We start from the raw sequence: 26,615 nt of genomic DNA, 5'->3' as shown, positions 1-26,615 counted from the left end.
AGAGAGATAGTATGTAAATGTAGTTGCTGCATGTATACTTAGAATTGATTAGAGCGTTGAAATCGATTAATTAGGAGCGTTTACTTGGAAGAATATTGAAACTTTGAAGCCCTTTGATTAGTTATGTCATTCAAATTAATTTTACTTAATTTTGCTTGATTCTTATTTTATGAAAAGCGTAGAATTGGAGAAATTCTACGCTTGAAGATAAAAATATCCAATCATGTAAAGTAAACATCTCTTAATTGATTCGGGAGAAATGCGATCAGTCTTGTTCAATTTGAAATATATATATATATATATATATATATATATATATATATATATATATAGGGTGTGGTTCTAGAGAGAACTACATTATTTGTGAGAACGGGAGAACCATCAAATCTAATGCATCCACTGTAAAAATTAATGCATTCGTTGTTAAAATTAATGCACTAAAAAAATAAAAATAAAATGCTCGCTTCAGGATTCGAACCCAGTATCTGCATTCATCCAACAAGATGATGCATCCACCGTAGATCTTGATGATCGAATGGCAGAAAATGGTTCTCCGGTCTTCTTTTATTTATGGTTCTTTCTTGAACCTCTCCCTATATATATATATATATATATATATATATATATATATAGGGGCGCGCTCCAGTGAGACCCTCTATTTTTCGTGTAACATGAGTACAATGAATAAAACATATAATACTAATGAACAAAATGTATATCTAATGAACAAGATGTATATATTGATGAACAATGCAGTATATACTGATGAATAACAAAATTTAAAATATTATGCTCCCTCCAGGATTCGAACCCTGCGAAAAAAAAATCACCCTCCAAATACAATATCAGTCATAGGATTGATAAAATAAACGCACCAGATCGTGCCCTAGATCTCACTAAAATTAGGGGGTCTCATTGGAGCGGCCCCCTATATATATATATATATATATATATATATATATATATAATATAGGGGAGCGCTATTCAATGAACTCCCCTTTGTCTATAAAATAAGACTAATTTATGATTGTAGATCATATGGTAATCAATGGTTGGGATTAAATTTTGTGTAGATTTTATAGTTCATTAAATAAATGAAAAAATTCATACGAATTTGTGGGAAGGGTATTATTGCCATATACTGTTGACATTCCAAATCTACACCCACACGGTTCTCATTCTCACTCCCAATTAATTAGGGAATTTAAGATTTGAAATGATTTGATTTCATTCAAGAGGCATGTACATTCAGTTCAATACAGGATCTGTATACAAGAAAATTCATACCGAATTTATTATAATTCATACTTCACTTGATTAAATAATTCACTAAATAACTGAAAAAATTCATACGAATAGGAAGTAATTTTTAATACAATTTGAATTTTTTTTTTCGTGCATACTGATCGTGTATTTATATATTCATACAATGAGTTGGATATGGTATTATAGAGCGAATTATTTTTGAGATGCGTATGAATCATTTATAGTGTATGTGTGAATTGATATGGTTTTATATATATGTGTGAGTTTGGTACTGAATTCATTAATAATATGAATTATTGACATACTTGAAATGTATGCCCTAAATGAATAAGTAGATGCGGTGGCATGAATTTTTTTATGAATATTTATTATGTGTATACATAAAGTAGTACGAATTTTTTAATAGTTTGTTACAGGTTTAATATAAGTACCATGCATATTGTTGTTGAACTGAATGAATTTCAAATGATTTATGTGTGAATTTATTTTATAGCATACATATTTTTTCATTATGATTGCATGCGAAAAATGTAGTATTAAACTATCTTCTTTTTTTTTCTCTGATAGCGACGTGAGAAAAATATGGGTTAATAAAGATAAGGAGAAAATATGGATGAATGAAGATATGGAAACGTGATCCCCCAAATTATGGGGAGATATTAAAGAAAATATAATTACATTATTAACCTCCTACTTATTTTCGACTGATTTCATACTAATCTATCTAATCAAATCTGATCGTGTATATTAGTTAGATGAAGCGCTGAGATTTGGTCTTATTTTATAGGCTAAAAGTGGGTCTTATTTTAGCGCAACCCTATATATATATATATATATATATATATATAGGGTGCGGTTATAGTGAGAACCACAATTATCGTGAGAACATAAGAACCAATAAAATTACTGTATCTGCTATACAAATTAATGCATCCGCTATTAAATTTAATGCATCCAAAAAAATAAATTTTTTGCTCCCTTCAGGATTCGAATCCAGCATCTGCATCCATCCACCAAGATGATGCATCCACCGTAGATCTTGATGATCGAATGGCTTAAAATGGTTCTATGTTCTTATTTTATTAGTGGTTCTTATTTGAACCTCTCCCTATATATATATATATATATAGGGTTAGTATCTATTGAGAAGGCTATATGTGTTAAGAATTAAGAAACAATCCTAGCCTTTAATCTAGTGTAATCCTACGGCTCTAAAAATTCCATAAAATGGGCAAATCAAATTCAATGAATTTAAAATAACAATATTTTACATTACGTGAGAGTAGTAATGTAACTTTTATTTGACCGAATCAATGCACATCATTCTTTCTGGATTTTTTGACCTTCCATATGAAATTCTTTCAACATAATCAGAGGCTGCAGATTTGGAAAATAGGGTTTGGAAAATACACGAAGGCGGCGGATTTTGTAGAACGAGATTGTTGTTGGGAATTTTTGCGTGGCGATTTCTCCGATGACGGTGGAATCTTCGCCGCCCGATGAGGAGATTTAATCCAAGAAGAGTGAGGAGAAAATCAAGTGGTACCCGGTGTGGCTGATGTACGATCTGGATAAAAGGAGGCCACACGCGATTGGCTCACTTGAAGGAATGGAGAATCGATCTGCAGGGTAGGCTACAAGATGTGTACCACGGTTGGTCATTTGGTGGCTCTGGCGACTACAAATTCAATAATTCTAGGTGGGAGTAGGAGCAAGAGCAGGTGCTGTATGCTTAGGTATTTTCCTTGTTCTGTTCATTTTTTTTTGTTTTTTTTTTGCAGGGTTAGTTGTGTTGTTTTCTCTTTATTTTGAACATAAGATAAATAAATTAGGACCCAAATAGCGAATTGAATTTGTAAGTACATTCTATGTTCTTTTGTTTTTTCATTTCGATTGGGTCTGTGTTTATGTGTGCTTGTTGGGCTTTTCAATGTTCTTTTTTTGTATTTCTTAGGGCTTTTCCATGGGTTGTTTGCTAATTTTAGGTATTTTACTTGTTATGTTCATTATTATTATTTTTTTTTTTGCAGGGTAATTTGTGTATATAAAAAATTTCCCTTTTATTTTTTATTTCTTCTGAATTTAATGTTGAATTCTTGCGAACATATTGAATTTTTGCATAATTGTAATTTTCTTTATCTCGTTCGTGTATATGTTTGCTCATTAAAAATATGTAGAAAAATTCTTGCAATTTGTGTTACTCTGCAGGATAGAGCGTTGCTAAATGCGATTGGTAATTTGGAGCTCAATGGTGAAAATGCAGAGGCTTTGCAAAAGCTTGGTCATACTTTGGAAGTTGTAGCTATTTAGGTTAGCATGTGGAATGAATACTTTGACCTGTAGTTTGATGTGATTATTGCAACTTGTCTTTTTTTTTTTTTAACATTTTGATTATTTTCTATTCTTGAAAGTGTGAGCACATCTTAAAGTTCAGGTAATAGTTTTGATTCTAACTGTTTGTTCATTAAAAATATATAATCAGTTCATCAAGTTTGCGAAATTCTTGTGTAGGGAAATGATCAAAATGATGAAGTGTGTGGTCAACCGATGGGTGATGATGATGTTACTCATTCAGATAAGATCCACATATGCTATTTTGAAAAACGAGGAGTTGTTCAATAGATTTGTGATTTTGTTCCTAAAAAATTATTTTACTAACTTATTTCTTTTTTAAATCATTAATGTTCAAAACATTGTATCATAAGTTCAAAACAATGTACCGTATGTTCAAAACATCAAATGGGACGGAAATCAATTTGGTTGTGACATTGAAAAGGAAGCGTCGGTGCATTACAACGATGTTTACATAAATTAGGGTGATCGAGCACTGATCAGAAACATTGTTCACGGGAAAGTGACCGAGAAGTCAGACTTATTTGTTTATTAGTAGTTTTTTTTTTTAAGAATTGTCATTTATTTTTATAATAAACAAGTTAATTGATTGCTATTTTTTCAAGTATATATTGTTTTTGTTATAATGAATTGGAATTTGGTATTATTGTCAATTGATTCTTTGTCATTTTCTGTACTTCGTAGGTTTGCATTACATACTTCGTTATTACAATCCTTTGAACATGAATTAATGAAGTTATGAACTTTGTATTGAACATGGAAATTAGTAGTATTGTTTCAGGTGTTCTTCTGTTATGTGGAGTTCACCATGTTGTTGTTTTGAAATTCTTTTAGATATTTATTGATATGGAAGTGTACTACTTGCGGATTTCGTAGAACGTTTGAATTGTGGACAGTTTTTAGCATATTATATCAAATTAAGTACCTTGTTGAAAGTCATAGTTACGTCACAGTCAACGTTATTTTAAACTGTATTGAACATTGTTTTATTTAATTGAACAGTTTGATTATATAACAGTGGAACCCTATATCTCAACTCTTGGGCATTAAACTCTTACAATTAGGCAAACACAAAAAAAATATATGAAATGCATTATTGTTTACTATCATGTGTAATGCTTTTGAAATCTTAAACCAAGGAGTTTACTTTTAAAAATAATGACCTACCTAATAGGATGACTAACTTAAAAAAATCTTATAATCCAAGTACTGAGACAATTTAGTGACAATAACCCCAAATTAATTATAAGTGTGTTGAACATACACGTAAACAGTATTGAACAACGTTCTTTTTGGTCTGAACTGTAAAACATGCATTCACCAATGAAAATAACCCCACGTTAATTATAAATGTGTTTGAATAATCCACGAGCTCTATTTCACTAATGATATTTTTAAAATCTTTTTTTTTTTAACAATTTAGAAGGAACTTTATTGGTTCAAGATTTCAATGTTTTATTGTTTTCTTTTTTCTTTACATGATTTCTTTAGGTGTATGACATTTCAATAACATTCTAGATATTACTCTTGGATTTAGTATTTGATTTTATTTTGCAATGGTTTACTAGAGTTATTTTTATATAATGTTGCTGATTGATGAACGTATGTATTAATAGAATATATATGAAAATCCAGTAATATTATATTTTTGTTATGATAAAATAATGAGTAAATGTAGTTCATAACATATATAAGATATGTTCATTGTATTTTTTTAAAAGATTCATTAATAAGATGTAAGTTTCATATATGTATTGTTCATTTGTAAATTGGAATCATTTGATAAAAAAATATTTTTGAAAAATATTTCGTAAAAATTAATGAAGAATAATAATTGGGTAGCATGGGATATATGGATGTTCAAAAAAGTTGTTGGACGTGTTCAAAAAATGTTAGCAATTCGAAATTGTTATTTCATGTATATTTGTAGCTTATGTTAATTAGGTTTGAGTTTTTTTTCTTCATTTAAACATCTGAAAGTAATATTTGTCAATGAATATATTATGGTATCAAGATTAGTCCTAAGAACGAGCGTCTATTAAAAAATAATATAGCCAATTGCACAATATGAATGCAATGAGTGGGTTCTACAAGCATCCAAAGAACAAACCTGTGCAATCCATAAAAATTCCCAGAAAAAGCTTCAACAGTTTTAATTCAGGAACGAAAGGGTTTAAGGGCGATAAGAATTAATTAAGAATTTATAACTTATAAATCTGAAAACTAAAAAATAATAAAGATTTGCATGAATTCAAATCTTCCAAATATATCTAGATTTGATTAGTTGTAAAACATGGAAGTAACGGATTTGACTAAAACATAAATTACTATCATAACCCTATAATTAATATGAACGCGTGGAAATAAATTAGATCTTGGCCGTTTGATTATTGGTATTGAAGGGATAGGATTTGTTCTCACTTCTCAAAATATTTAGGCTTCTCAATAGAACTCTTCCCTATATATATATATATATATATATATATATATATATATATATATATATATATATGGGGCCGCTCCAATGAGACCCCCTAATTTTAGTGAGATCTAGGACACGATCTGGTGCGTTTATTTTATCAATCCTATGGCTGATATTGTATCTGGAGGGTGATTTTTTTTCGCAGGGTTCGAATCCTGGAGGGAGCAAAATATTTTAAATTTTATTATTCATCAGTATATACTGCATTGTTCATCAGTATATACGGCCATGTTCATCAGTATATATGTCTTATTCATTACGAATTTTTTAAATTTTATTTTTCATCAGTATATACATCTTGTTCATTAGATATACGTTTTGTTCATTAGTATTATATGTCTTATTCATTGTACTCATGTTACACGAAAAATAGGAGGTCTCACTGGAGCGCGCCCATATATATATTACTAATGGCGGCTAAGTGGATCAAAACCAAGGGAATTAATCCCTAAAGTGGCCGAACCCTCTCTAACAAATGGGCTTCCGCCCCCTTCAAAACACTAAGGACCAAAATACTTAAATATGAGTTTTGAGCTTTAATTAAAATTGGAACAATTATCTTCAAGCCCAATCTCAAATCTTCTCTCCAAAAACACGCCATCCATGCAAAATTCGTCTTCCTTTGACTTCTTCCATCCGCAAGATCCATCTCCATTCTTCGGTCAATCCCTACATCCAAAATATCATAAATCATGTAAAATCATATAAAATCAAGGCAAAACACACACTAAACTAGGTAACTAAAATGCACACATCAAATCCCCTCACAGTTAGATCATACTTGTCCTCAAGTATGACATGAAAGAAGAATTTAATGGTGAAAATCAGCCACTAGAGACAACTTCCTTCCTTGACACAACACTAAACTCCAAAATAAAATAAAAGAACAAACTATCAAGCAAACGAAAAGTAAACAGAACGAAGACACTAAACAACGACAAACTCATCTAAAAACAACAACCAAGTAATCATCAAAACACTAGTAACAGAACATACTGCCAAATCGAATCGTGCTCACAATCAATTCTCAACTCTCAAATTTTTTAAAAAAAAATGTCAAACAAGTGTTTTCATCGTCTATCTAGTCCAAATCAAGCAACAACGAGTTCCTCTCAAGATTCACTCTTCTCTCAAATATTTATTTTGGAAATTCACACACAAGAAGGAAAATCCACTTAGTCGTGATATGTCATGGTCACATAGAAACTCAAGAAGGCCTTTTCTCATTGGTTGTAATGGGGCTAAGGACCATTCATTATGTTGGCAAGATTTGGACGGTACTAGATTCAGCAAGTAAGCCGCCGTTTCCAAGGCATATCCCCAAAACGAAATAGGCAACGATGCATAACTCATCATTGATCGCACCATTTCCAAAAGAGTTCTATTTCTTCTCTCCGCTACACCATTCTGTTGGGGAGTACCAGGTGCAGTCAATATGTAATCCCAGAATCTGACAAGTATTGCAAAAATTCGTTTCCGAGGTATTCACCACCGCGATCAGACCGCAATGACTTGATAGATTTACCCAATCTCTTCTCCACTTCCGCCTTGAATTCTTTGAATTTCTCAAAGCATTCAGACTTGCGTTGAAGTAGGTAAATGTACCCATATCTTGAGTAATCGTCAATGAAAGTGACGAAGTACTCATACCCTCCACGAGCTTTTGTGGACATCGGTCCACACAAGTCAGAGTGAATCAATTCTAACACATGCGAGGCCATATTCCCCTTAGCCTTAAAAGGCCTTGCCGTCATCTTTCCTTCTATACAGGATTCGCAGGTTCTAAATGGAACAACTTGAAAGTCTTTCAAGATTCCATTTGATACGAGCCTTTGAATCCTATTTAGATTGATGTGGCGTAACCTTAGGTGCCACGCATGCGTATATTGTTCATGAGAATAATATTTCCTCTTATTCGGATTTGGACAGATTTGTGATGTAGATGCAACATGGACATAATTTTTAATTGGACATGTAATAGTATAGAGAGAGTTATTCAAAATTCCTAAGCAAATAGTCATGTTATTTTTCATGATAGAGACACCTCTATCAAAAGTAACAGAATATCCATCCAAAAATAATTTTGAAACTGAAATAATGTTCCGCCGAAACTCCGGCACATATAAAATATCTCTCAAAACTAAAATGTCATCACCAAAACATAAAGATAAATCTCCAATAGCAACAACTGCGACCTTCGACGCATTCCCCATGGAGATGGTGATCTCGTCACTTTCCAGGCTCCTTATCGGCTTGAAGCCCTGCAAGGTGTAACAAACATGATCAGTTGCCCCCGTATCCACTACCCAAGAATGAGTAGAAAATGAAGCTAAGCATGTTTCAGTTACTAGAACTTGTGACGTACCTTGTCCCTTTGCCTTGAGCACCAGACAATCTTTCTTCCAGTGCCCAGTCTTGCCGCACTTGAAGCACTTTCCCTTTCCAGTTGGCTTCTTCACGCCACCAGTAGGGCCTACTGCTTTGCCACTCCCACTAGCTTCCTTGCCACCTTTGCCCTTTTGACCTTTGCGCTTCTTTTTCCCGTCTTTCGACGAAGAAGCAGGTCCCTTGGCAGTGACAAGTACTTCTTTCTTGTTGCCCAAGACTCCCTCTGCCGTAACTAGAGCATTCAACAACTCATTAAGAGTATAGTTGACCTTGCTCATAACGACATTGAGACAGAAGTTCTCAAAGGATTTGGGGAGAGTGTTCAGGATGATATCGACTTTGGCTTCGCCTTCAATACCTCCTCCGAGTAACTCGAGCCTGTCAAAAAGATTTATCATGTTCATGACATGCTCGTGTACAGAACTGCCCTCGCTCATCTTACATGCTAAGATTTCTCTCATTATGTTAAAGCGGGCAGATCTCTCGGACTCCCCATAAACCTCAGAGAGGTTCAACAAGATGCCAGCCGCGTCAACCATGACCTGATGATGGAGTTGCAAAGTTTGTGACATAGTCATCATAATATAGCACTTGGCCATATTATTAGACTTGTGCCACCTTTTATGCGCCTCACGTTCCGCATCAGTCGACTCATCAGTTAGGGCCGCGGGACGTGGAGTTGTAAGCACAAAACTGTGCTCATCAACGTCAAGAATGTACATAATGTGGCGTTTCCATTCAGTATAGTATGGACCGGTGAGAGGATTGTTTGCAAGAATATAGATGATTGGAGACATAGACATATCCGAATGTAAACAAATAAACATGTAAGAACATGAAGCACATAATTCGTAACAATAATATTGTAACCTTTTGATAAAAACAATATTAATGAAACCTCCAACTGCCCAAGAAATCTCACGAGTAAGCCACGTTAGGGTGGTCGTTTACACATGAATTCCTCAACCAGACTATTTACCTAGTCGTTTAATTTCCATCCATGTCAACTTGACCTTTTGACAAAGGAAATTAATTGTTGGACTTTAACTAGACCATATCATATTCAAGAAAGGACTCCGATGGGGAGTTGTACATTGTACTTGAAATGATATCTAAGCATCGACCACAATTTAACCTTGAGTATTAAATTCTTGAAATTGGCATACTCACTAGGACTATACCGCTTCCAATTTAACCTCTTGGTTATCTTATTTAAAATTCATCCTCTAAAGTACTTATGAAAATCATACGAGTAAGCCACGTTAGGGTGGTCGTTTACCGCATAACTCCCACTACTTAAATGGATTTAAATATTTTTTAATAGAAATCTCAACTTAACCAACTTGTGAAATCAAATATGAAGTAAGCCACGTTAGGGTGGTCGTTTACTCATATTCTCAATCACTTTGTCTTGAGACCGCATGTGGAGGTCTAAAATAGTTTTTAAATATCATAAAAATTATTAAAACAACTTAGCCTTTTTTATTCAAAAGGTTTGTTCATGCTCAAGCACATAATCCTAAACATGCTCCTCTAGAACGCAACATGTAAAACATGCTCGCAGAATTCTAAAAACATGCATAAGAAAACGATAAACCTACTATCATGCTTGTCTAAGTGCAGTTAACAAAAACATATTAACAAGCAAAGACAAAGAAAAGCAGGTAAAGAGCATAAGGGATTAACACCACGGCATGCAAAGAACGAAATAAAAGAATTAAATTCTTCGTGATCCATTCGTGGAATCCCAATTTCTAATCTATTACATTTAAAATAGAAAAGAAAAACCCAAAAACTAAACACTTGGCCCGAACAGCTTCATCCGGCCCGTCTTTGGAAAATAGGGTTTGGGCCCCCTAGGGTTTGAAACACGCAGCTAGGGTTTGGAAACCCTAGCTGCCGCCACCACCTCCTTTGACACTCGCTGCACAGCGCCGCCGCAGCAGCAGCCCGGTGTGCGCCGCATCAGTAGCCCGACGTGCGGGCAGCTCAACGGCAGCAGCCTCGGCGCGGCATCCGGCGCACAACAGCAGCAGCCTCGGCGTCCAGCAACAGCACGATAGCAACAGCAGGCCCTAGCGCAGGCAGCACGTCGCCCGATGGGCGCGCAGCGCGCAAAGCGCGGCCTCGGGCGCGCACAGCCCCTGCCGGCTGCTTCCTCCTCCGCCGCCTGACCCGCAGCCACCAGCCGCGTGTGCAGCAGCCTCGCACGGCGCCCTCGGCGAGAGCAGCGGCAGCCTGACCAGGTGCGCGGCGCACAGCGCGCAAGCGCTCGTGCGCGCGCTGCCCTCGGTGCCCGCAGCCAGCTTGCTCCAACGTTCGTTCCTTTCTTGAGAAAATTATCAAGAAAGGAATTCCTGCAGAATTATCAAGAACTAATTAGTATAATGACAAGTAGGGTCGATCCCACAAAGAGCAGGTAAAATCATTCAATTCCCTAAAATCTATAATTTTGGTAATGCCACCACGCCTTAACTTGAGAAAATTAATTGTAACTAAGAAATCAAATTAAATCAAATAAAATAACACTAGAAAATAATCAATAAAAGGTAACTCGGCTCGAATAAATCCACACTAATTCAAAGCTCTGATCATCGACGCAAAGATTAATTAATCCCTACCAACCAACCAGTTATAGGATATCGTGAAACGCAACGGACGTACCCCAATCCCTACTTACTGTGTCGATAAACAGCTGGAGATGCCTGACCTGCTTATTTCCCTTATTAAAATATAACCTAGCTGGAGAAAAACAATTACAACGTCAAAACAACGTATCCCACGAATCAACAGACCACGAAGAACAACAGCAGTAAAAACAACGCACATTATTAATCGTACATAAATTAATAATAGAGCCAAGAAATTAATCCTGGGCTCTGATACCAATTGAAGGAATATTAAACTGAATTAATGCTCCGTTTGCCCGATGATCGTTTCTTGGATTATTATTAATTTATCATACAACGATTAATCCTAACATGCTCCTATGAATTTAACAGCTGCACGTTGGTGTTAGGATTACTTACTTGTGAAGCGTATGCAGAGGCTGTCGATGATCGAATCGAAAGACTCCAGTTCTGATCTTCTGAACTGTATCCCGCTCAGCTTTCACCGTTGGATGGACAACGAACTGTGAAAGTCCCAAGGCAGAAAGCTCCCACACGTTTCCTGCGCCTCTACAGCTCTCCAAAACCCTAATTTTTATCAGTGTGTTTTTCTGAGAGTTGACAGCTGTATTTATAATAAAATAAAACACATGGGGCGCCAGTTTCTAGGTGGGGGGCGATTTCTGCTCCTTCTAGGGCTAGGAGACTTTGGGCCAGTCCAGGGACCAGATACAATGAATAAAGATGGGCCTCAAATAAATTAATTATCTATGGTCAGCCCAGACCATAATTAATTTATAAATATTAGTTCATTCCACTAGAGAACCAATATTGACTTACCCCTTTATTGCCGGTGTTGAGTCGGGGCTTGTATTTAGACTTATTAAATCCCCGTATTTAAAATATCTAACATCCATTAATTAATTAAAGCTCTGACAGCTTAAATTAATTAATCTCTTTGTAATTCTTAAGTAGTACCACTCAAACCTTATTATTGCGCCTGAACTTAATCAACCTGCATGGTTTAGCGCAATAAACATTATTAAGCTTTTTAAGGGGATATCATTATCCTATATCGGATACGGGTACTAATACAGATAATCAAATATCATATGTTGACCGCTATCACCCAAGATACAGAGTACTCAAGTTACTATATAACTCTCACTCATAGTAAGTCAAAGTGATATACGAATTAACATATATATATATGAAATCTTATTAGTATTAAGATCTTATAAGTCACCGAGATCTTTGATTCTTCACTTAAGTCAGATAGAAGAATACATCTCACTGTGGTCCTATCAATACGTTGTGACGTACCAGTATAGACAAGTAGCCAAGACAAACTACTTCCATCTATACCGCAGCATAAACCGATGACTCGTCCTAAAGTCATCTCGGCTGTGATCATATTATATCTCTTAAGGTTAATCCAATTATATGGTCTTCTGTGATCTACAACACACCATATAATCTATTTATATAGAGATAAAGAACATACATATGCAATCATGAACACAAACAGATAGGAGATTAAAACAGTGAACATATGAATCATTGTATACAAGCATAAAAGGTTCTTGCTTTCAGTATACAAATCCAACATTGCAATGGCACCAGACTGATAGTAACTCAACTTGGGGAACACGTAAGTGAATGAAAACTCATTTCAGGAAAAAATGGGCGCAATAAGTTTTTTATAGCTAGAATGATTATGATTTCATCGCATTTCACTAAAATTTCAATTTGATTTCAGAGAAGGCAATTCCCTATGAGTGTTTGTTTTGCTATGTCGACAATAAATAAAGTCATGGACAATTTCTTTCAAATGTAGGATTATATCTGTTGAAACCTATTCTTAGTTATGAACAATTCTTCGTGGCAATCTCAAAAGTCTCTAAAAAAAGAGATCATATGCAAGACACAACAACTAACATGTTGTATGATAAAATTTTCGATAGATTATGAGGTAATTGCAAATTTAATAATTTATTCAAACTTTCAAAGTTTAAGTCATTAATGATATTATTTTATTTATTTATTTTCTTATTATTTTTATTATTAGTTCCAACTACAAACATCTAATATAGATTCGTTTCAAATAATTATTCAAGTTTCTCTTTTAATATTTTTTGGATCGAAACTTTACTTACATATAAATTTAATTTATAAGATATTTAAATTAGGTCAATTTCAAATAAATATTACTCCCTCCGTCCACTAATTCAAGGTCTACTTTTCTTTTTGGTCCGTCCACCAACTCAAGGCCTATCTATTTTTAGTAAGTTTTAATTCATATTTTAATTGGTGGGTCCCAATAATCAATACACTTTTTCTCCACTCAACTAATAAATAATACACTTTGTGGGTCCCTTTCTCCACTCAATCAATAAACAATACATTTTGTGGGTCATTTTCTCCACTCAATAATAATACACTTTTTCTTAAAACCCGTGTTTTTTCATGTAGGCCTTGAATTAGTTGACGGAGGGAGTATAAATTTTTTACTTTAAAATAATTTTATTAAATTCTCTATTTTTGTGAAAAATAATTCATGAAACAAAAAATATATTAATAATTTTATAAATTTATACTCCCTCCGTCCGCCAAAATTATGTCACTTTCCTTTTATGGCAATGGTCCCACCATCCTCTTTAATATTTTATCTTTACTAACACTCTTTATTTACAAAAAACTACTCAAAATTCAATCTCAACCACTCATCTCATAAAGTGGTGGGACCCTTTCTCCACTATATCAAAATCATCACCAATTTTATTAAATCTCGTGCCCAAGCAAATTGCCATAATCTTGACGGACGGAGGGAGTATTTTAATAGACTCCGCCGAATTTCGACGAGTCACTTAGTTTTGCAAATAGCAATTAACAACCATTTTTTTTTCTTTTTTTTGGGTGGAGTATATCACATCAAAAATATAATATTCTTCTAGCCTATTTGCCATTTTTTAAAATTTAAAAATAACAAAACCCCAAAACTCCAGCCGACTAAAGAAAAAATTAAAATAGTGAAAAACTTATTATTCGATTTCTCGAATTTGCCCACCCTTTTAATTGGACTATTTGTTGTCTTTACTTTTAACTATAAAAATAAAAGTGAAAAGTTGGGAATCTATACTGAAACAATGTCAAAAGAAGAAATATATAAACCTCGAGCTGATTGAAGAGTGGCCCACCACGTGTCCCTCAACTGTAAGAACTGTCTCGAAGCGAAGAAGATTCCAACTCACGCATCACCTTCCAGAAACTTCCAGTATTTTCTCGCTTCGGACCGCACAAAATAGATTAAATCTAACTGCAGTATTCCCGGCACCCTCGTGCCGCCACGTGTCCCACTACCACCACGCGCGTCCGACGTGGCACCCACAGTGATCTAGCAAATGATACGGCGCTTAAAATATTAAACCCCGCCGCTGATTTTACCATTTTACCCCTGTCGTTGCGTTTGATCTGATTAAACAAAACCTTGAAAATCTGTAGCCTCTATCCAGATCGACGTAGAACTTCAATTTCTTCTCTGGATAATATTTGTTGGAAATTTCCGACTTTTTTGGTTTGCTTTTGGCGCTTAGAGCTGAAATTGTTTGAGTGATGAATGGAGGTGAGAGGAAGGAAGATGGAGCCAATGATGATAGTGAGAAGCAGTTAGAGGTGTTAATGTGCGGGTATTTTCCGGGGGTGACGGCGCAGAGATCGCCGTTGACTTCTCCGGAGATTGTGCGTTTCCCGGAGGCGGAGGCATCCGGGGATTCTTGGAAGGATGTCTGCGCCGGCGGATGCGGCTTCGGCATGGCGATTTCCGGTAGTTTACCCATTTTTTTCTCCCATGTTTTTGCCTACGGCTTAAGTCTTTTTGGATTTCTCGTTGTGATAATTTGAAATGTATATCGTATTTTTTTTTTTTTTTGCAGCAGAATATTTAAATTATTGAATATATTAATTCTGAGTTTAAAATGTTAGTTAGCTATGTGCTCTGTTCACGACCAAAGCGAGACAGTCGCTTTTGCAGTGATGAGCTTGAGTAGATTTCAATTTAGGAGTTAGGATCATCATATGGATATTGAGGAGTTATGATCAATTGATGTCCTTGTTTTTTTTTTTTTGAAGGCCTAGTTGATGTCCTTGTTGAGAATAGTTATCTTGTGTGTTATGAAATTAATAGTTTTGTTGAATCAAGGCATATTTAACGTCGTGGTATGTTGGGGATTGATCTTGAATAGGCTCCAAGCTGAAGTCATACGGATTTGTTGAAGTTAAAGACTGAAAATTTCTTAGGTGCAAAAACATTAGGTTGAGAAAAGAACAGTTGATTAATTATTGGAAATGCTGCTACTTGGAAAGACCAAAGCTGGATTTTATCTCTGTTTCCCCTTTGTATACTGGCTTTCCAGGATTTAGGTTACTGAAAGTTGAAAATCTTTATCTTTCTTAACAATCTTATTGATGCCACAATTTAAGAAGATTGTAGATCATTGGATGATAAGAAAATGCTTTGCTTGTCATCTTCTATCATCTTTGAGGTAGAGTTATGCATGTGTTGTCTTCTCTTGTAACCATTTCAGGAAAAGATCATACTTGTGGTAAACCAGTGGCCTAAGTATGGTAGGATATGACAGTTAATGTGTTCACATCGTGTTTCTTAGGACAACATTGATAGATGTCATTTGGGTTCTGTTTGCTCTTGGAAAGACTTTGGTATATTCAATTAAGCATTTCTTGCAGCCTCTGGGAAACTAGTTACTTGGGGTTCATCTGATGACCAAGGCCAGAGCTATTTCGCCTCAGGGAAGCATGGGGTAATCCAGCTATTATTTTGTTTCTTAAATCCTAAGACACTTCCTGATAAACTATAGTTGATTTAGCATCTTCATTTCATGTAGGAGGCTCCAGAGGTGTATCCTCTTCCAACAGCTGATCCAATTCTGGAAGCTGCAGCCAGCTGGGCACACTGTGTTTCAGTAACAGGTATATCCAAACAATCGTATTCTTATCTCTTTCCTTTCTCTAAGGGCAGTTCCATCTGGATGGATCTCTTCTTTTCCTTTTCTTCCGAAGATAAAAGTCGGGTGCTGTGCTTCAGTTTCATACTAATTCTGCATCGCTGCTTGTGAGAGTTTGAAATAAATTGATAATCAAATGGGGATGTTGTATGCAGATAAAGGTGAAGTGTACACATGGGGTTGGAAGGAGTGTGTTCCATCTATAAAAATCACATGTACTTGGAACACTTTGAAAAACAGTGACGATCAAACTGTCACAAGACAAAATTCAACAGTAACTGACCAAGGTATCTTAGTGATAATTGCATTTGAAGATTTGTTTTTTTGCCACAACTGTTTTAGAATAGATATATGAACTGCACAAAGATACATATATGTAATAATGGATAACGAAGGCTGATGCTTTAGGGATTCCTCAATCTCATAGTTTGAACTCTACAACTGGATCAGTTTTGGGTCCAAATGACAAAATATCTGGAGATGAGACGCTGAAGCGGAGAAAAGTTGATCCTCAGCAAGACTCTGAAGCATCAACACCTGCAGATGAAACACATTCAATGCCTCCTTGTCCTGTAAGCCTGGATCCTGGGGTGAGGATCACCTCAGTTGCTGCAGGCGGGCGTCATACTCTAGCATTGTCAGGTATAGTTCTTCTATGCCTCCGCCTGCAAACTACACCTTAGGTGTAGTTTCTATATCCATGTGGTTACACATTATAGTTTTGTAGGTCTTGTAGGTCTTTTGAAGTAAGAAGCTACAGAAGATCTTTAATGTTAAGAAAGAAGACTTTAATGTTAAGGAAGAAGATATTTATTATAAATAAGAGCTGATGCATCATACTTTTACCGGATTTTAGATGTGGGACAGGTGTGGGGTTGGGGCTATGGTGGAGAAGGCCAGCTTGGTCTGGGGTCTAGGATAAAAATGGTGGCATCTCCTCATCTTATACCTTGTATTGACCCATCATCGAATGGTGGAGAGAGCTCTGGTGTAAATAATGAAAAAAGTGTTGGCGTGGCAGCCGAGCAAAAAAAATCCATAGGAAATTACATAAAGGGTATTGCATGTGGAGGCAGGCACAGTGCAGTGATAACAGGTAACTAGGAAATGCTATCACCAATAATTGGAAACCATATTCCCCTGCTGATAGAGCTATTTTGTTTTACATTCAGATACTGGTGTGCTTCTCGCCTTCGGCTGGGGTCTTTATGGGCAGGTGAGTCTTTTACATAATATATGCATTTTCTTGGTCCTGGTATCTCGTGACAAAGCATTACAGATATGCAATACGAATTAGCTTTGCTCTATAATCAACTGGATTATAATACTCATTGCAAGATTTCTTTCATTGAAGTTTCGGCAGACACTTTGAATATGAGATGTGCTACTCTTGCTGTTGTCAACTCAAAAAGCTTTCTACTTATGGAAATGAATAAATGCTGTTGATGATGAAGACAGGATACTTACCTTCAATGCCCAAGAGCTCAATAAAATCTTAGGTTATAGATGTGAATTAGTTTTGAGATGCAGAAATGTAGTAGTTCTTTTTCTCATTGAAAAGGACTATGCTTGTTGCATGGTGCAAATAGCCTGCTTAAATACAAGCGAAGCCAAAACAAGAGGTGGGGAGTAGACAGAAACCAGATGAGAAACTCTGTAAGAACCATATTAAAGTTGTTTTCCATGACTATGTTCTCTTGGTTTTAGCAAAATATCCTCTTTTGAGGATCAACCTATTAAAGCGAGGTCAAACAATTCTACACTTCACGCCAGAAACATCCTGTGGCTTCCTTTATTGCTTTGTCTGCAACATGCATGTCCAAAACTTTTTCAAGCATGTTGAGGCTTCCTAAAGTTTGTCTGCAATAAAGCTATGAAGATTGTTTTGCTAAAAGTTTTTCCATTGCAGTGTGGACAAGGGAATACTGAGGATATACTGCGACCAACGTTTGTGCCTTCTCTAAGGGATTTTCAGATCAAAGCTGTTGCAGCAGGACTTTGGCATACTATATGTATATGTTCTGATGGACGTATTTATGTCTTTGGTGGGAATCAGTTTGGCCAACTGGGTTTGGGAACACATCAAGATCAGTGCGAGGTAAGTTCAACTAGAGTCCTATATTAATATGTGTTCTGAACCTGGCTACTCTCTGATCTGTTTTATAGAAGTTGATCTCAAGTACTCTGGTGTGAAGCAAAAGAGAATAAGCAGGTATTCAAAAATATCATTCACTGCCTAAATTCAAAATCGGCCATGAGATCTGCACAAGGGCTGAATGGAAACTGACAAGATAGGGGGCACGGAAAAGAATTAAGTAATTTAAGGGGCGTTTACTTTTGAGGATTAGCTTAGGCAGATAAAAATAACAAGGTTAATCCTTTATTTAATAAGATGAATTGGAACTTTGGGATATCCCAAGGACCTTGATAATTTCTATCATTTGAGCTAATTTTGCTTGATTCACATCCCATTGGGGTGGAATTGGAGAAATATTAGTTTTGAGGATAAAAATACTCAAAATCATGGTATCTTATCAATCATACAAAGTAAACGCCCCCTTAAAGATTTTCTGCCTCATTGAATTGGCTGACCATTTGGCCCAAACTGCTCAAGTTCTCGTGGAAACCGATTATATGTGATTAGCTTTTTCTACATATAGACTTGCGAGATTCAGTTCGTATTAATAAATGATACAACTCTGAAAAGATCATGAACTACATTAATGACTGGGATACTTCCTGAACTCCCTGGGTATCAGGACATTCTCCTGCTGCGAATCTGTACCTGTGCTGCTCGCACCTTACTTGAAATTTGTTCGATAGAAAAATCCAAGCATTTATACAAGTTATTTGACTTTGAGATCCACAATGTCACAGATTGTTCCTCGCCTCGTAGATGCTTCAGTTCTGGAGAGTAAGAAAGCCAAAATCGCATCCTCGGGGGCTCGTCACAGTGCTGTCCTAACAGGTAAAACAGATTACTACTTGTTGAGATATCTTTCCTTACCTTTAAGTACTTTAGCAAAGCCTGGGATTGTGGATTAATTTTCAAGTGTAAGCTGTGATATAAAAGCTAGAATCCTATAACTATATGAGAAGAGTTTGTAGCTGAGTTTACAAGCATATAATATAGTGGTAATTGTATTCAAAGTAAGAGCAACACGACGATTTTTCTTCTCATGTCAAAATTTTCACAGAGGATGGTAAAATCTTCTGCTGGGGGTGGAACAAATACGGTCAGGTAAACCACATGCATCAGAAAGTAGCCTCTGTTCCTTGTGCTATGGAGTTGTGATTTCATATCTTGGTTTGGCGTTTTTGTTTGAATCCAGCTCGGTCTAGGAGATGCGTTGGACAGGAATATCCCAGAGGAGGTAATGGTCAAGGAAGATTGTACGGTGAAGAATATTGCGTGCGGTTGGTGGCACACACTATTGCTCTGTGAGACAAGTCGATCAAACTAGAGTTGTGCAAGACTTGCTATGTGGTATCAATGCCAGAATGTTTTCCCTGCAGTTTTATCCCTTTGTTTTTGTCTTCTGTGGCTTCGTTTGCTCTTGAATGGTTTTTCGGGACATTACTTGTTTTTTGTTTTCTCATTTTCTTACTTTGATGGATTTGTACAGCGCAGGGTTGGAATTGGAAATTAGGTTCCAAACGTATATGTTAATCCACTAATCATGCCTTTGTATTTGAATATTTCCTACATTTGGGTAATATGAATTTTCTTGTCACTCTCTCAACAATTATTATGAACGAGAGAGGAAAGTGGTTGTGTTTGTATATCAGTTTCCGTGATAAGATGATTTAGAGTGGTTTGGATAGTTATGTTTGATTCTGCTTAATGCTCTTTTTGTTATACTAGCATTTGCACCCCGTGCAATGCACGGGAAATATTTTTATATTTCTAAATTTATATAAAATTGATAACAACTCAATATCACATTTATACATATAATAAAAAAATTAACTTTAACTAATTAAATATATTTTATTGAATATTGAAAAAAAAAGAATCCACAATAATAAAAAAAAATTGATATTATGTAAATAAAAAAAATAAGTTAAAAAATTAAAAATTTAAACAATTAAAAAAATTATTCAAAAAAAAAATGAGAGGAGAGATAAATTTTAAAAATTTTAATTTTTAAATAAATATAAATTTTATATTATAAATAAAATATATCAAATTAAAGTTCTTATCACAATCTTTAATTTAATATGCATATTAAATATTTTATAATTAAACGAATTTCAAAAATTTTGAAAGGAACAAACAAAGAAATAAAAGGATAAAGAAAAAGAAAATAAAACCCTTTTATAGATTCTAGAACTGTAAATAAACGTTTGTTAGAAATGTGAGTTAGTTGACTTAAATATTTTAATATTTTATTTTAAATTATGAATCGTAAAAAAAAGTTTACAAAATTAAAAAATAATGAAAAATGAATTAAAGAATAGATTTAGTAAAAAAAAGATGAGAGAGGAGAGAGAAATTTTTAAAATTTTAATATTTAAACTAATATAATTTTTACATTTTAAATCTTATATTTACATAAATTATATCAAATTAAAGCTCTTATCGTGATCTTTAATTTGATAGGCATATTGAATATTTTATAATTAATCGAATTTCATAATTTTAGAAATAAATAAAACAAAAAAATAAGAAGTTAAAGAAAAGAAAATGAAAAGAATAAATAGAGTTTATAAATAAATCTTCAATTTTGTCTTAACTACAAAATCGCCATTCAATTTTCAAATTGATTTGAAATCAATTTCTAATTGAAAACTGCTGTTTTAATATAGTATAGATGTTTGTTTTCCTTTTAATTTCGATTTCTGAACTCGATATAAGTTTCTCAAACAAGATAATAATAGGACAATAGTTCAGATGGAAACTAAAGACAAAATAAATGGTGGAAATCCAAATTATGTCTTCAACATATAGTGGTAGTCTACCCTCTTTTTGGGGTGTCTTCCATTATAGTATTAAGATATTCAAGTATGGTGCGTCACTAAATATAAGCACTTGTGGTTGTCTTACATAACTTTCTATATTATGCTGAAATATGGATGGTGGGAAATTTATCCGAGTAATAAATTTAAAAATAGTTGAGATTATCATCATTTCAAACCAAGATCAGGCCTATCTGTTTTCTCGAGAGAGACTATCTTAATCCCGTTCTTGCAGGCACATCATCCACAAACCACAATGAGACGTAAGGATCGATTGTGGTAAGAATTCCATCCCAGTATATGACTAAATAGATGAATATTAACTAGTGTATAATCCGTCGAAATATCATTTGATGTTATAATTTATATAAAAAAACATAAAAATTATTTCTTAATATATTTATAAATTATGAAGATTATTCACTAAAAAAACTGTTAATATGATATAAGTCTACGTTACACATCAAACTAAAATGAAAAAAATAAATTAAAGAGAAATTTCATCCTTAACATGATTTAGCGAAACGTATATTCGAAAAAATTATTTGTCACCCATACCTACAACCCGCGGATACCCGCCATCCGTGGGCTATTCGTCACCCGCTATCCGTCGAATACCCGCCAGCCACTACCCGTCGAGGCTTGAGAGGTAGGGGTGTTGCTGCTTCTCGGCGTCGACATCCTGCAATCAACAACCCAACAAATGCAGTAAATCACCCAACAAATAAATCATCACGAAACTGCAACAAATTTTAGAGAAAATTTCAACTTCTTGTACACTACTATTTGTCACCCATACACGCGACTCACGGATACCCGCCACCCACTACTCGTCAGATACCCGTCGAGGCTTGAAATAACGATAAATACCCGCCCCTCGCCCTCTTTTTATTTGGAACAACTGTCTTTGAATTCTATTTGGAATACTTCTCTCTATTCTCATCTTAGGTTTCTTTTCCATTGCCTAATGACCATCACACATCACAGTGTGAGAAATAAAATAAAAAATAAAAATAAAAATAAAAACAAAAACAAAATTTCAATAGACAATATTTTTTGGCATGTTGTCAATTTGTTGATAGATGGTAGACAATAGGTTATGGTCTATTGTCAATTTGTTGATAGATAACAAAGTTTGTTTGTTGTCTATTTATTATGTTACAATAGTTTTTTGCAATTCTATTTAAATTTTTTATAGAATATATATTTCATTAATGCTAAAAACTCATAATAGAAAACTAAAAATACATACATTAATACTAAAAATTCTTACATTAACTCAAACATTGTTCATCCAACATTACATTCAAATATTATTCATCCAACATTACATTCAAACATAACTGACAACACAATCAAATCAGTTACATATAGTCTAAGTTTATTCAACCTTACATTCATAACTTAAGCTCTCATCTTATGAAAACTAAGCTCCAATCCAAGCTATAAATGCCAGAACAACATCCCCGCATAGCAATTTGCAACCTAGAACAACGGAAAACAACATCCGCGTATAGCAATTTGCAACCTAGAACGACAGGAAACAAAAATCGAGTTGGATCAATAGAATGACCAAGCACTTAGCAGTAGCAGGACCAAATACGTTTGAGGGCATAATGAAGCATGTATCTTAAAGGATATATTTTCCTCAACAATTATAAAGTTACAACCAAATTACCCTATCATAAAAGCATATGCATACCTCGTCAGAGTTCATTAGCAAGCAGATTCAACAGGAAGGCCATCTCTCTTTCTTACATAAGCTTTGCTCTTAAATTTCGAACTTCAAGCCTGCTTTAGTTGATAAGTTGGGTACTGGCAGGGAATTATCACTCCATTTACATACTTATCACCTAAAACCATAAAAAAAAAAAATAGTGAGCATGCATAGAGAACGATAAAATGCATGCAAGACCCACAAAACTCCATGCACGTTAACATCCAATATTGTTCAGAATTAATAAACAAACATGGATTGTATATTGCTACTGCATGATATTTGCAATTAAGGCAGAACAAATTATGGGTCCATCTATTTTAGTAGTTAATCTATAAAACAAACTTAAGTGGGCAAAATGCAACTAACTACTATAAGCCAAAAAAACATGTAAAAGCTATTAGAAACATAAAGACTTTTTCAATGAGGCAAGATGATGAAACTGGGAAGAAATAATTGCTGCTTCACTTCGATTTCTATTGAGCAATTTACACACACACACATACAAACACACTCTTTAAAGCTAACAATTATATAATCATTTAAGGTTTGAAGTTTTAGAATGACTATCAATTACCAAAAAAGTAAAGATACAATTAAGTTTACACTTCAAACATGTGGCCTCAAAAAACTCTGCTATTTCTTTTCAGTAAATTGATGATCAAATAAAATTTACCCAGGGAATTGATGCAACAAAGAACCGAACACCTACTTTATATAGATTGCACCAGCAGGGCAGAAAACACAAGTCAGATTTAAGTAGGAACATAACTAAAGGAGAAAACACACTCACAAAAAAACACTTCTAAGGTATAAACCAACAGATATCGACAAACAACATTGTCAAATGAATATGTATTATATTTATATGAAAAGAAATGAAAACAGAGCAAGTAGTTTTCCTAGAATAACTTATTATAACTCCAGCAATAATTTTTTTTAGCCTTAGTTCTCTACGGGGACTTGTCAATATATGTAGTTTGGTTCAGAAACTCCAAAAAGTGAATTATATGATTAAATCAGAAACTCCAAAAAGCGTCAAATTATAAACTCCAAAAAGAGAATTATAAATAAAATAAGACGCACACCTTTGATTCCAAATTTTAAAATCAGTTTCTGATTAGTATAACAATAAAGTGAGAAGCCAAAGAGGACAATCAAACTAAGCAAAAAAAAATGATAAAAGTGATAATATGATAAGTACAAAGAGTATAGTTTATTCTTAATTATAAACTGATTAAATCCAATTTGTACATATAGTTGTATAAATCCTTCAACCTTTTGATTGTATACATTTTCTAAATTACATATTTGCTATGATGAATTCAAAAAAAGAAAAAAAGAAGCAGAAGAAGAAGAATTCAATGTATGTCGTCCTAGGAAGATTACTCAATATGTCTTGTCTGTAGAAATATTTTTATCTTAGGGTGTTGTTATCTTTGATTGATAATTAAATATATCATGGAAAAATGAAAGATAAAAAAAAAAATCTTCTTTAAAATGTCTAATTTCTTTTCCCTCATTTCTTACAAAGGGAATTTCACTCTTTTTCATTTTTCTTTTTCACTTCAATGAGGGATATATAATATTACCCTTAGTGGAAAGAATGAATAAGAAATGATAAAAAAAAAATTGTAGGAAATGAAGGCAAATAAATGAGGTACTTAGAAGGAGAATGTTTTGTTATCCTTTATTTTTTCATGATAAATTTATCAGAAAAAAGAATGCGCTCTTAAGATTAAGTTGTTTACGTAAAGAAGATTTACCTGGTTGAAAATGGATAGCATGCAGAATTAGCTCATCATCTCTAAACAAATGATCTAATAATGATAAAATAATGGGCTCAGATCTCAACTAGCACTGTGAGGAAATAGATCACAAATTTAGACAATAACAATAAAGAATATGTCAACCCAAATAAAATCCAATCCAACTGAGGCTCACGAGCAATGCGCTTTGTATCTGGTTGGGGTATTGAAAAAAAAATGCTTTAAAATGTTTGCACTCTTCTGACCAAGCTGAAAATATTAATAAGATCTTTATGATAAGAATGGGGTTGAATCAAAAACTAGTCTTACATCTAATTTAGAGGGTGTTTGGCTAAGCTTATTTTAAAGAGCTTATAAGATGTTTCAAGAGCTTATAAGATGTCATTTTTAAGAGCTTATAAGTTGTCAAAGTGTTTGGATAATTGAGCTTATAAGTTAGAGAGAGAATTTTTTTGCTAGAGAGAGAGAATTTTTTTTAGAGAGAGAAAATCGAAGAAAAATGAACTTAAATGATATATGATGAAAGTAATAAATTATAGTTGAAAAATATTTGTAAAAAGATTGTTGCATATGAGATTATAAAAAAATAAGTTGGGGTGGAGGAACTTATTTTTTGGGGAGCTTATAAGCTCTTGGAGCTTATTTTTGGAGCTTATAAGCGGTTGAGGAGCTTATTTTGCCAAACACTTTGAAGGAGCTTATAAGCTCTTAAACAGCTTATAAGCTGTTTTGAGGAGCTTATAAGCTCAGCCAAACACCCTCTTAGGTTCAAATATACTTTCGTCGAATATGAAAACAATAAAATTAGAAATCATGTTAAGAATGACATTGCACATCAAATTATATTTTGTAGTCGAGGAATCAGATCCACATCAATTATGTAGATCTCATCAAATTATATTTTCAATTTTCATGAATTTACTAAATTTATATATTTACTATTTCTATCATAATTAACACTCAAAAATCATTTAATAGCATCACATCACAATTAGAGTTGGTTGCTAAATATTTATAAATAATATATAATATATTAATTGATTGGTGTTTGTGTAACATTTTTATTAATTGATTGATTAATAAATATTAATGTTAATTGATATGTCATTTATAATTATAATTTATAATTAAAAAATATAAATGAAGAATAATTACATACGAAGGAGATTTGAGAAACATTCGAATGATGAAGTTTTAAAATGTCATGTCGGAGAGAGAATATTTTCCTATTATATATAAGATGCTTCAACAAAGACATTTTCAATTGAAAATTTATAATATATATAGAGTGAATTTTTAAAATGGCCACTTTCATATTGTAAAAATAAAAAATGTCCACTAAAATAAAAAACTTAAAAAATGTCCACTGTTACCAAAATACCCTTCACATTAAAAATTAAAAAAATGTCCACTTTACATCACCCTTTAAAAAATCCCGCAATTCACAACCAGTGTGAATTCACACTGGTTGTGAATTGTGAATTCACAACCAATCGAATTCACAACCAGAATTTTTTGTTTGTGAATTCACAACCAGTCGAATTCACAATCAAAATTTAATTCACAGCCCGATTTTTTTGGTTTTGAATTCACAACTGAACTGAACTGAAACCCTAAACCCTAAACCTAAACCCTAGTTGTGAATTATTACGATTGTGAATTCACAACTGAACTGGACTGAAACACTAAACCTTAAACCTAAACCCTAGTTGTGAATTCACAACTGAACTGAACTGAAACATTAAACCCTAAACCTAAACCCTAGTTGTGAAATATTACAATTGTGAATTCACAACTGAATTGAAATAGTAAATTCACAACTGAACTGAACTGAAACCCTAAACCTAAACCCTAGTTGTGAATTATTACGATTGTGAATTCACAACTGAACTGAAACAGTAAATTCACAAATGAACTTAATCAGTAAATTCACAACTTAACTGAACTGAAACCCTAAACCCTAAACCTAAACCTAAACCCTAGTTGTGAATTATTACGATTGTGGATTAACAACTGAACTGAACTGAAACATTAAACCCTAGTTGTGAATTA

At 33.9% G+C, this 26,615-nt stretch overlaps 1 protein-coding gene and 2 long non-coding RNA genes across 10 annotated transcripts; 2 read left to right on the top strand and 1 right to left on the bottom strand.

Moving 5' to 3' along the window:
• The first annotated feature begins 2,585 nt into the window (after window positions 1-2,585).
• LOC131016648 (uncharacterized) lies at window positions 2,586-4,271 on the top strand. The gene is made up of 2 exons (XR_009099164.1): window positions 2,586-3,002; window positions 3,475-4,271. It is a non-coding gene; the product is annotated as an uncharacterized LOC131016648 (long non-coding RNA).
• Window positions 4,272-14,514: 10,243 nt separating this feature from the next.
• LOC131016646 (ultraviolet-B receptor UVR8-like) lies at window positions 14,515-19,886 on the top strand. 5 transcript variants are annotated; one of them, XM_057945344.1, is made up of 11 exons: window positions 14,516-14,920; window positions 15,841-15,914; window positions 15,999-16,083; window positions 16,274-16,405; window positions 16,569-16,760; window positions 16,975-17,214; window positions 17,291-17,334; window positions 18,028-18,216; window positions 18,996-19,086; window positions 19,316-19,359; window positions 19,451-19,886. In XM_057945344.1, exons 1-11 carry the CDS (start codon window positions 14,710-14,712, stop codon window positions 19,580-19,582), a joined length of 1,434 nt encoding a protein of 477 aa, XP_057801327.1. In that variant the 5' UTR covers window positions 14,516-14,709; the 3' UTR covers window positions 19,583-19,886. The 5 variants fall into 5 exon arrangements, 3 of the variants coding, with proteins under 3 accessions (XP_057801328.1, XP_057801327.1, XP_057801326.1); XM_057945343.1 differs by having other exon boundaries at window positions 16,527-16,760; XM_057945345.1 differs by lacking the exon at window positions 19,316-19,359 and having other exon boundaries at window positions 14,515-14,920; window positions 16,527-16,760.
• A 2,422-nt stretch (window positions 19,887-22,308) lies between these two features.
• LOC131016645 (uncharacterized) lies at window positions 22,309-24,098 on the bottom strand. Of its 4 annotated transcripts, none has more exons than XR_009099159.1 (3): window positions 23,507-24,098; window positions 22,780-22,930; window positions 22,309-22,605 (listed from the first exon to the last, which is right to left on the bottom strand). It is a non-coding gene; the product is annotated as an uncharacterized LOC131016645 (long non-coding RNA). The 4 variants fall into 4 exon arrangements; XR_009099158.1 differs by having other exon boundaries at window positions 23,588-24,097; XR_009099161.1 differs by having other exon boundaries at window positions 23,471-23,577.
• Window positions 24,099-26,615: the final 2,517 nt, after the last annotated feature.

This window comes from Salvia miltiorrhiza, chromosome 3, assembly GCF_028751815.1.
Source record: "Salvia miltiorrhiza cultivar Shanhuang (shh) chromosome 3, IMPLAD_Smil_shh, whole genome shotgun sequence".
Taxonomy (NCBI): domain Eukaryota; kingdom Viridiplantae; phylum Streptophyta; class Magnoliopsida; order Lamiales; family Lamiaceae; genus Salvia; species Salvia miltiorrhiza.
This window is presented reverse-complemented; position numbering and strand designations above follow the sequence as displayed.